The 12,650-nt window shown below is 38.0% G+C and overlaps 1 protein-coding gene across 1 annotated transcript in view; it reads right to left on the reverse strand.

The window, feature by feature from the left end:
• The window catches only part of LUZP2 (leucine zipper protein 2), a 443,808-nt gene that overhangs the window by 170,383 nt on the left and 260,775 nt on the right, over positions 1 to 12,650 (reverse strand). The window contains 3 exon segments of the mRNA XM_074955173.1: positions 4,219 to 4,300; positions 9,233 to 9,303; positions 10,805 to 10,922. Of these exon segments, the coding sequence (XP_074811274.1) occupies positions 4,219 to 4,300; positions 9,233 to 9,303; positions 10,805 to 10,922 (271 nt within the window).

Consider the following 12,650-nt stretch of genomic DNA (forward strand, 5'->3'; position numbering starts at 1 on the left):
TGCTTTCTGCCTCCTCCACCCTAATGCACCTATTATTATCATATGCATGAATGGCCATTCAAGTTCTGGTCTATCTTTTTGTTTAAATTAAAGGCTGAGAAGCCACTCAGGAGTTTTCTGCATCCCATTATTCAGTCTTTTCACCCAGTTTCACATCCAATGGTTATCAAATGTTTGCCTTTAACTGATATCTAGCTGCAATTAAAAATAAATATTGAAAATATTTTACAGCTGCAAGCCAGTGACCTTTTCAATGTTAAACAAGGACTGTGCTTCTGTGTCTCCAGGAGACAAACCCTCTGCATATTCAGAGCTTTGTGTGTTTCAGAGCTTATTACATTATTGCAGCTTCCATCCATTGGCCTTTACTCTCAGCAGTTTTTGACCTTAAAATTTCCAAATTAGCCTCTGCCCCACCCCCCGAAATACAAAATGCCCTAACAGATGGCAGTGATCTAATTCTAAGAATCAAACATTTATTTTATATGAATATTTATCATAGATGAAGGACAGAAGAACACCAACATATAATTGTTATTGCACAGTCAAAGCTTGCAAGCTGGATGCTTAGTCACTTCTTATGTCTCACTTAGGACAGGTTAAGCCATGAACAATTAGCAATGCACTGAAGTACAGCATGTGCACTGATATTGTTCATTACTATGGCTACAACTGGCAGCCCTGCCATAGTCAACAGTATATCTGTTATGATCCTGCTTTGAGGATTGTATTATTCTAATGGTTTAGTTTGGGTAGGGATGAAAACAAAGCAGGCAGATTCTCAGTACAAGAATATATATGCGGGGGGGGGGGGGGAGTCATCAAAGTTTTAAACTGGGAAATTTTATTCACGTGGGCCCAAATCCTGGTCCCAGTGAATTCAACATAAAAACTCTTGGCTTTGACAAGACCAGAATTTGGCCCCTGGAGTAAACTACATTCTGTTGGTATTAAACCCACAAGCCCTCCAAAAAAGTTAGATCTGCCCTGACTGTTGAAGAAAAGAGAGAAAACTTGCTTCATCGGAGGCTGAATCCAGTAAAGTGCTAAGCACGTTTAACTGCCATTAATATGAATAGGAACTGTGGGCACTTGGCAGCTCTTGGAATTTTCAGCAGGATGCGGGATTGAATCCTTAAAGAAAAGATATTTCACTCAGATAAACTTTTCTATTTTTGTCATAATGGCTTTCGGAGCTTTTCATTAAGGCTGTTTTCAACCAAAGATGGTCATTTATTATGGCTCTGCTCTGACTGAAATGCCTATTATTTAAATGAAGTGAACAGTCTGTACTTTGCTAGCAAAGGGCAAGATAGATCTGAGGTTTTCATTGTTAGATTCCTATTCATGGTTAGAGGTCTCTGGAGGAAATCTTGCATTCTTTATTACTACTATTTCTCATATTTTATTTATATTTACTACTAATAAAATTACTCTGTGGCTGTTAGCAACAGTACGAGGTCCAAGCCTGGATAAAAGATAAGGGGTCTGCAGCTGGGTTTGTGACCCACTCAGGTAAAAACTTACTGCATCAGAAGCAGTTCAGTTAAACAAAACCTGAGGATGGTCAGTGCAGATGGAGCTCAAAACCCAAGTACGACAGATCTCAGTGAAAGTCAAAAGGAAGATAAGATCTCAGGACATCTAATCATGATGACCAAATCCGTAACAGGAATAGCAATGTGGAATGTACATATTCTGTATAGTATAGGAAAGCTAGCACATGTTACGTGAGAAATGAAAAAATACCATCTGAGCATACTTGCGTTATTGAGACATGATGGGCAGGGTGTGGTAAGTTGCTGTCTGATGGCGCTACAATCTTATACTCAGGAGGAGGAACACGTGAAAGAGGTGTAGGAATTATGCTGGATAACACCACAGTGAAAACCCCTGCTGGCTTGAGTAATGTATTCAAGATGCTATGGTGCTGTCAATCACTGGGAGAGCTGAGAATGGAGCCTGATTCTTCTGTGTCACAATCTCCTTCCCTAACCAGTTGACAACAACCTGGGACAAATTCTGCTCTCAGTTAGACCAGTGATCTATCCCATTGTGTTCCAAAGGTGGTAGGGGATGGTGCAGAATCACTGAATTGTAACTAAGATCAGAATGTTGTCCCTAGTATTTCACTCAGGATTATACCCTAGCCTGAATGCACCATGATTGAGATCCCATTGAAGGTAAAAGCTAATGCAAAGAGACAGAACTTTATATAAAAATAGGAAAAATGAAGAGTAAAATTAACTCAAAATTTTAGAGGTACCTATTTGCTGACCTCAATTGAAGATGTACTCATTTACACCAGTGTTGAACTGACCTGAAACATATACAGTGTAACAAACAAGAAGTCAGGAGATTCTAATTTAAAGTTTGTTTTGTGTTTTGACTCCTGCCATTGATACTGGTCTTTATTACCGTACATTATTGACGCTTCACCGAGGTCAGTGCTCAATGTAATTGAGAATTGAGAATTTGGCCTGCCATGTTTTCAATTGGTTAGAGAAGAGAACTGGGATGAACAAGTCCTGTGCTCTGCTTTGCTATTGACTTTAGGACAGTACTCCCATTTTAATACGATTGCTAGATTATCTTGATAATTTGTCTTAATTTTCTTGACACACATTGCCACGACTACTTTGGCAAGACTAATTTTGATCTGCTTATTTTTATACTGAAAAATCAAATTAAGCATATTCTTTTCATTTTTAGCCCAAAGCAAAGCTTAAGTGTTGGGGTTTTTGTTGTTGTTTTGTTCTCTCTCTCCAAAAATAAAATAAAAAACCACAACAACCCCTCAAACAATAATAAATGCCTAAACAGGTGGCAAAGAGGATACAATGCTTTGTAAAGGAATGGATTCCCCTCCCAAGCTTTCAGAGAGCAGTGAAGAAAAAGTACTTTCAGATATTATTAATATTGCCTTGAAAGTTTTTTAATTGATTACTATAAAATGCACTTTATTTCTCCTTTACAGCAGAATGCTTCCATATATGTATCTGGACAAAGCTATTTCTGTTTTCAAAAGCATAGTATGACATGGATATAGGCTGCATTTCAGCAATGCAGTTAAACATGCACTTAACTTTAAGCACAAGTAGTGCCATTGACTTCCGTAAAACTACCCTATCTTTAAGTACCTTGCTGAATTGGGGCCACAGTATCTGATCTTGCTCCCACTGAAGCCAATGGAAATTTTCCTATTAACATAAGTGAGACTATGATCATTCCTAAACCCATTTAATAAAATCCACATCTTGTTAAACAAGCATTCACAATCTGGCTCAGATACAAATAAGAGGAATATCAACCTTCACCAAAAATCATATTTTGGCAAATGTTTGCAAAGCTTTGCAAAATCATTTAATTCCCTTTTCTATTTACCCTATTCTTATGTTCACCCCATTCTTGTCTTTTGAGCCTGAAAATAAATTAGATATGCCCAAATAAATAAAATAAATATATCGTCAACTAGTATTTCAAGCCAGGGTGGAAACAGATGTTAACCAAGAAATCTGGGAAAACAGCTTTCAAATGGTATTAAAATGTTCTGTTATCTGATGACCAATTGAAGACAGACGTTTACAGAGATGTTCTGTTTATTTAAGTACTGATATTTATAGGAGACATTTCCTTATTTATGTCCTAGCAGCAAACCAGTTATACAAGAGAAATGAGAAACAATTGTAATTTTCTATGCAGTAGTAAAATCTGACCATTTATGCTCAACAGAATAACAGTAACACACAAAGATTGATTAAATTGTCCCTGGTTAATGGAGGGTTTAGACAAAAATTGTTACACAGTTTAATGATGACTTTCATCTGACTTCATGGGTTACAATACTGAGAACCAGATCCTATTTCTTTTTAAGTCAATGGGCAAATCACCCACTGATTTTAATAAGATCAAGATTGGACCTTTGGGGCCTGATTAAATTCTTATGGACACTCTTTTCAATCTGGTATGACTCCACTTAAATCAATGGAATTATACCAGTATAAAGTGGTATATGGGAGAGTAAAGGGCTTTCGGATGCAGCCTCCTTAGAGCAAGGCCTAAGGTCTTCTTGGTCATCACAGCACTGTGCATAATAAATAAATAAGTATAACTTTGGTCATGCAAAGCTATTTGAGATTAAATAAATCACAAGGGAGGAGGGTAGAAAGACAGAAGAAACAAACAAGAATACAGAAGAAAGGACAGAGAATCACTCACAGTAGCCTGCTGTTTTTCTGCTTTCTCAGCTGCCTCATTAAGCTGCTTTTGAAAGGCCTCCTGGAGAGATTTCATTTCTTCCCTAAGTCATTGAAAAGAAAAAAAACCACAAACTTCACCACTACTCTCCATTAGGAAATATGGTGGTTGTTGTTATTGTTGTTTACTTTAGTTTAACAAACAGACTCTTTTAATTATGCAGCGTAACAACCAGGAGTGTTGTGTGTCTATGTGTTTTGTTAACAAAACCATAAGGGGTCCAGTGAACTCTAGTGCTGATGCAAAATATATGTATAAATAAAATGGTAAGTAGCTACTTTTTGTATCTATCAAGCACAAACATGTGCAAAACATCTGTTAATTGTGTAATTTCTAGTGAAAAGAATAGTCACAGTAACAGTGAAGCAAGGAAAGAAAAGCACTTTGAACAAGGAAATATACTACTGTCTACGAGAGCTTGTTTATATTTGCTTTTAAAGAAAAGAGAAATTCTAGCTAGTAAACCTAAGCCACTAGTTCTCTTTCTAGAAGCAAATTATAAACTAGGATCTTTTAAGAAGTTGTCTAATTGTTTAAAAGAAACATCACCAAAAAAAAAAAAAAAAAGAGAGATTTTTGGAAAGTTTAGCTACTGAGATCCAGCCCCTTTGCATTGTTCAGGAAGTGAAAAGGGACCATAAACTGGCAACACATGGCAAATCAAGGATTCCTGTGGAACAAGAGAATTCCCTTCTGGCACAATTATGTCTGATACAAGTCTTACTCTAGCCACCCCCTTCACCCCAACACAGACCATTTGCCAGGGTTGCGGTGCTGCTACAACAGTGCCATATCTTAGAGCATTCTAACAGCATTATCAGGGATGCCACTCACACAGACCAACCCTCAGGATCAGGAAGCTGGAACCCCTGCCTGCCTTGAGCAGGGCTCAGGTGCAGGAGACAATTTAGCCCAGTGACTGCCTGACTGGTGTGGAATGAGCTTTGTACATGATGAGGCACGAAGTACCTGAGTTGCTGGCTCATCTACCATATTAGTCCTCATCTACACTGGTGCTAGAAACCTTGGGAGTTCTGGGTAGTACAGATTTAACTGCAACAGTGCTTGAAACAGCTGGTGAAGCCAGAGAGCCATCAGCAGCAGCACTTCCAATGTTGTCTAATATAGACAAAGTTTGTGTCATTTTGAAGGGTTAACAATACATACATTGAAGTGACAGAACTTGAACCACTATGGGAGACAACCATTTTCTACCGCAGCTTAAAAACTACAACAGAGCTCAGAAGAGAAGGGATTAAAAGTTGGACTTCTGAAGGAGGAACACTAGGGTCAGATCCTCAGATGGTGTAAATCTGCACATCTTCATTGAAGTCAACAGTGCTACCTCATCTTGTATCAGCTGAGATTCTCAAAAACAATGAGGAGTCCGGTGGCATCTTAAAGACTAACAGATTTATTTGGGCATAAGCTTTCGTGGGTAAAAAAAACACTTCAGATACATGGAGTGAAAATTACAGATGCAGGCATAAATATACTGATACATGAAGAGAAGAGAGTTACCCTACTAGCGGAGAACCAGTGTTAACAGGGCCAATTCAATCAGAGGGGCATTGCTCGCACATGATGGAATACATCACATTAGTAGATGTGCAGGTGAATGTGCCATCATGCCATCAATGCCCCTCTGCCATGTACATTGGTACTTCAACCAAAAAAACCTTCAAAAACAGACATCAAAGAGAAACTGCAGAGCTACAATTAATTTGCAAATGGAACACCATTAATTTGGGCTTGAATAGGGACTGGGAGTAGCTGGCTCACTACAAAAGCAATTTTCCCTCTCTTGGTATTGACACCTCCTCATCAATTATTGAGAGTGCACCACATCCACCCTGATTGAATTGGCCTCGTCAACACTGGTTCTCCAATTGTAGGGTAATTCCCTTCTCTTCATGTGTCAGTATATTTATGCCTGCATCTGTAATTTTCTCTCTATGCATCTGAAGAAGTGGATTTTTTATCCACAAAAGCTTATGCCCAAATAAATCTGTTAGTCTTTAAGGTGCCACTGGACTCCTCGTTGTTTTTGTGGATACAGACTAACGTGGCTACCCCTCTGATAGCTGAGATTCTGGCATCCTACGCTTTATTGGATTCATGCTATATAACAGGCTTAGTCAACGTGCAGCCCATAAGGCAAATGCAGTCAGCATTTCTACAAACAAAGTACATTGTGAGTTTAATGCTGAAAGGCTGCCCAAAGTGATGATGGGTCCTAGCATCTTGATCCAGCTGGTTTTCCATTCAACAGGAGGGCAGCTACACTATTCTCCATTTACTGCAGATTGGGTATAGCCTCAGGCTCTTGGCAGATAAAACATGAGGTAAACTGTGAGGGGAGGCTAACAGAATGATTTACGACAAGGTAAAGATAGATACGTTTCTATGCTGATATATGGCTTATCAGATGGAAAGTGTTTGGGTTTATTCTTAGATACACAATCTCTGGGAAAGGTATATATCACAGCAGGTGCACAGAACCCATTGCGTTAATTATATGCCAATTTTCATTCCCTGGTATGTTGTCAATATGTGCTTCTAGACTTCCATAATCTCTGTAGAACCCAACTCCAGTGAGTCTGTAATTATTAACCATTTGAGTACCCACAATATTGGTTTTCATGGTATTTCTTGAAGAGTGTTATAAAAGCCTGGATTTTAAAAAAGGAAGAAATTGAAAAACCCAGGCTGTTCATTAGCACATTGCATGTATCACATAATCTGTGTCTAGGAACTGTTCCACTGAAGCACACTGTTGTACATGTTTCTCTTGGAAAGAAAACTGACATTCCATTTGGGTGGATAGGTAGACAGATCTGAGGTAGGGGTCTCGTGAAGGGGAATGGAAAGAACAAAATGGTGCGTGCGTCTGAGGAATACCCATTTTTGGCCAGAAAGACTTATTCCATATTCCCATCTGCAAACAGGGCATATTTAAAATTGACTAAATAGCTTATTAACAATTTTAATTCACTGATGCTAATACTTCATGGAAGCTGCATGCTTGTCAAACCCTATCACAGAAACTGAATTATGGGTGAAGGATTTGTGATGTAGCCTTCATGTACAGAGCAAATTATAAGACTGAAGATTTAGAGTCAATTCTCCAAAAGGGTTCTAAAATATTTTTGTAAATTACATGGGTGTGTCCATTTGTGCACCCCCAAAACCTTTGTTTGAATCCACAAAATAGTTAACTACACTCACAATGGGCAGCGACCATGTAGTTTGCTGATCTACATCCACAAATAGAGGCATTTTCATGCACAAAGAGATGAAACCACAAATGTTTTAGGTGCATGTTTCAGAGACCATTTGCAAATTTGAACCACTGAACAATGATACTCTCAACTTGCATCATCATTTTATCATCTCATGATGTTTTAATGACATTATATAATTACTAATTCATTGCAAAGAGCACATTACTTTTTATGTATTAAAAGTTCCAAGATGTGATGTTCACTGCCTAATGTCATCATGGTTAAGAATTATTTATATAAGAATATTTAGCAATTACAGCAGCTAATATTGGATTTTCAAGGCAACATTTACCAACATTTACTATATGAGAAACTGGAGGATAAAAAAATAGTGTCTGATTTGCTACAAGGTGGTTATTAGTGGTAAATGGTGATATTTTAATTGTATAGATGTTTACATATTTAAAGTTCTCTAGAAATGTTAACTAACTAAACACCACTACTCCACAGTTCAGACAGGTCTAAAATGTCCCCATTTAACATAAATATCTGTCTTTGGCATTTATAAGGCGTGTGAAGGTCTGATCCAACACCCATTGAAGTAAATGGAAAGACTCCCCACTGACTTCTGTGGGCACTGAAACAGTCCCCAATTTTCTTTGGTATTTAAGAGCTGATTGGGAAATCATTTCATCACAATCCTTCCCTATTAGCAATCTAATTTTAATATATGCTACAAAAATACTACTGGGTAAAATACTAGCAATAAAATCATTACAGGATTTCAAGTGTCACTTGGTATGATAACAAAAGGGATATATGCTGCACTTAGACTGGTCATGTCTGATTAATTTGTAATGTATATTTTTATTGTGATAAAACTAAGACACATACATGCATTAAACACATCATACTGTTTCAGGGAAAATAATCCCCATATTGGCTAGGTCTGATTGTTGTTGAAATTATATTGGCATATCAATTTATCAGCTCGACTCCATTTGTAAGAATCATGTGAACTATGTCATTGTGTATTGACCTAGGACTAAGGATGCTGGTCTGTCATACCTTGTCATGGAAAAGTCTCCAATTCACTAGATTCAAGTGAATATTTGACATGAATATTTTACCCCCAACAAATTTATTCTTTTTTACTTCTTGTCACAGATTATTACCCTGTAAGAATTTTCAAAACTAGGCGCTCAGTTTCATGAGTTTTGTCTGAACCCATGCCCCACCTCCAAAGCCAGCAATTCTAAAAACTAACTGGTTATTTTAGGTGCCTCAATTCTTGGGTTTCTAATTTGAGACACTTTAAAGAGACCTGATTTTTCAAACCTGCTGATCACTGCACCCTTTGAAAATCAGGCCCATTTATGGTGCCTCAATGAGGCACTCAATTCACTAAACACTTTCAAAAAATTAAGCACAGAAATTTGTTGACTCGAAGAAATAAGTTCCCAGCTCTGAGCTATCCTGCAAAATTTCCTTGATGTTTATCTAGTTCTAATGTTAACCCTTGTGAATATTATTAATGACCAACTATGTAGTAAAGTGTGTTACATATCAGCTAGTATTTTAGCTGCAATCCTGCATTGTTCCTCCCTCCCCTTGTTTAACAGTCTTGATTGATCGCTAGTGGACATGCCTTCTGTGCTGTACTACTGGTTCAAACAAAGGAAAGATTGAAGTCCTTAGTCTTCTAGTTTTTAGTCTGTTAACAGGAAAGAAAGGAGGAGGTAGCTTCTTACCTTTGCTTTTGGCCTAATTCCAGAAGTTTCTGCACATCACTTTTGGCAGATGCCTCGTCATTTTTCAAAGACTGGAAACAAAGGGAGAGAGGGAGGATTACCAAGAAGATCTTTAATATTACTCAACTATGAAAAGATTAATGGTGACCTCTTTTACGAAAAAAAAAAGGGCAGAAATAGTTTGGCTCTTCTGCGGCAGTAATTCAGCACTTGCTGCAGCACACACAGCTGTGCTGGATGAGACATTAAAGCAGAACTGATCTAATAGAGTATGTAGTGGAGTTCTTTGCACAGATCTGGTCTCTGCAGCATCAAATTCAAAGTACGTGAAAAAAGAAATTTTCCTGAGTCCTACTTTTTTATTCATTCAGTTTGATGAGAATATAGCAAGTTCTAAAGTAACTTCATTTAAAAAAAAGAAAGAGGAAGCAAGTTCCCCATATAAATTGTGAAGAAAGAAATTCAACAATAAAAAATAGCAGTAGAGGATGACAGGATAATGCAGACTGACATTTTAAAACGTACAACAGACTACTGCTCAGAGAAGGTAGCATCATCAATGAATGGAATACAGGGAGCCATACATCCCCGCAAAGATAACAGCGTGGTCCTGTGAATTGTTTGAGGAGATAATTTCCCAGAATTGTTCCCTCAACTAGTCAATGCAAGGGGAGGTCTTGTTGGAAGTTATATATGCCCCATTCAAAACAGGTGGTTCATATCAAATGCAGTTCTCTGCAAGTCAGTGCAAGTGTCAGAATAAGCAATCTGGCTGATAACCAGTCTGAATTACTCTCATTGTTTTTACTAGGCCAAGAGACTCCCTCATGAAGAGACTGCTGCCCTGTCATGTGAAGATGTGGACATTGAGGTTGCCAACAAATCCAAAGCAAGACTGGAAATCCCTTATTCACATGGAGGATTTGTCTTCACTGTAGAGTAAGTATTGCCCTTAACTTGAGTCCTGTCCTCTCACCAAAACTGTTAAAAGAACCATCATGCTCCAGTTAACACCAGTTGGCTGGCTCATCAGGAGATATAGGCTGCAGAGTTATCTAACACTCTGTAGTGTTATTTCAGTGTGGCCAATCTCACTCTAGCTAGGCTAAAGTTTACTCTTCACTACAAAGTTTTGCTGGCATAGCTATGTCGGCTAGAAATCTGAAAATATCACACTCCCTAGCCAACATAGGACTTTTTTTGTGAGTAACTGTTCACTAATGGGAGTAAGGGGTAGCTCCAGGGAGTCAATCTATAAAAAATATCTTTTTCCTCTCATATTCCAGTGTGTTCTGCTCCCTAATGGTTTTTCCATTAAGTGCTTCAATTTCGAACAAGTGAGACAAAGCATCCAAGGAAAATTTTGGGGATTCATAAACTGCATAATCCACTCATGTGTAATGCGCCCCATGTTTTCCTGAAAACTGGCATACACAACATGTAAAACAAGCATCATTGTTACCATTAATTACCAATTAGTCTCATATTAAAAGAAAATATGTTTGTAACAAATAGATACTAATAAACAAAGTGAGTGATTGTGTATCACAGAAAAGTGAAGGGTAATCTAACCTGCAGGTTTACTTTAATTCCTTCAAGTTCTTTTGAGGTCTTCGACAGTTGACGGAGGATATTGCTCCTTTCCTTAAAGATGTCTTTCAGTTGTCTTTCCAGTTCTTCATAGCCGTGTCTAACACAGAAAGCACAGGCATTCCTCTCAAAATGTCTTCTCAATGTACTTGAAATCAGAGTCTTAGTTCATCCAATTTTTATTAATCATAAGTAGGATACATTTCCATTCCCCCTTGCACCATGTTTAGGAACTGAAATGTTTTATGACAAACTGTAAACTGTTGCATCTGTGTACATAAATCCTCAAACCATCATGCCAACAGCAACCTATTTCCTGTTATGGGCAGGAACAAATGCTTTTTATTTTACACAAGTTGACAGTAAAGAAGATACTTCTTTCCGGTGAGATCTTGCACAGTAGGAATTATTGAACTTTGTAGAGTTAGAGATTTTGGACCATCCTCATGGGGGAAGGATGTTCCAAGGATATTTGAATTTTCCCTCCTGTAATTTAGTGAGGCAGGCTCAGATCGGGGTTTGGTGTCTAAATGCCTTTCAAGATCTGGGTTCACCAGTTCATACAAAGAAACAAATGTCTCAATCCTGCAACATACCAAGACTATCTTAGGGCCTCATCCAAAGCCCACTGAAATCAGTGGTGATCTTCAGGTCAGGCCCATATTGGGCTTCTGAATCTATCAAGAGCACTGGCCATGTTTGGAGAAATATTGGCTCTCTCATAATTTAGCAGTGGACAGCTCATCTACTCCACCTGAAGGATGGAAGAAAGAAATAGTGCTCTATCCAATCAGATTTTGGATACTTGGTATATGTCAAAGCTTTAATGAAATGTCTTTTTTCCTGCATTTATAAGTTTTTAGATTACTGATACTGTTTAGTACACTACTACTGAATTGAAGTTCCATCAAGAGCAAATACCTTTAGCTTACTTTGCCAACATTTTACAGATGTGACTGTGGGGAAACAGTGTGGAAATATCTGAGCTGCCATCTCTTTAATGAAACTTATAACATCTGTAATTTCTTGTCACTACTGTGAAAACCACTGAGATGTTTCACCCTGCCTGCCACAGTAATACTGACAGGTGGTCACTATCCAATTAGTGATTAAACCGACATCTCATACAACTGCCTCCAACTTACGTGCTCAAGTAGTTTCTTGGCAATAAAACTTGTATCCTCCATTTCCACATATGAGATCAATAGTAAATAGCATTTCAAATATCTTCAAAGGATAAAAGCACTACACACTTGTGGGTCTAGAACAAGGAAAACCTGGTACCTCCATGTGAAAAGAATAGAACAAAAACATTTTTTTAAACATATATACAAATGTGGGCAAAAAGGAGTGAATCTCCAGGATACCATTTGCCACAGCTATGGAATTATCCTTTATTTCCTATAAAATCAATACCCGCTTCCACTCATCCCTTTGTACACCCAAACATTAGATTAATGTCTGTTTCATACAACCCTCTACTAAGAGGAGAGCAACTTATTCAGCCACCCACACTCTTTTGTGAACTCAATAAGCAAAAAGTAGGGACAGAACGGATAAAGGACATTTATAGAGGCTTTGTTTTATATGCAATTTGCATCAGATCCAGCTCTAATCAGTAGTGACTTAAAGCATGTAACATACTGTTATGAGTTGATACTACGGTGTCAGACAGAACGAATAAAACCTCAAGTGAGGCAGGATAAAGCTCTTAAGAGCTGTTACCATCCATTTGCTGACCTATGTGACATTAGTTTGTCATCTCAGGTCAGTTGGAACACCACATGAGTCACCACAAAAACCACTACTTGACAATCTTGTCTGACAA

Source organism: Natator depressus, chromosome 6 (genome assembly GCF_965152275.1).
Source record: "Natator depressus isolate rNatDep1 chromosome 6, rNatDep2.hap1, whole genome shotgun sequence".
Taxonomy (NCBI): Eukaryota; Metazoa; Chordata; order Testudines; family Cheloniidae; genus Natator; species Natator depressus.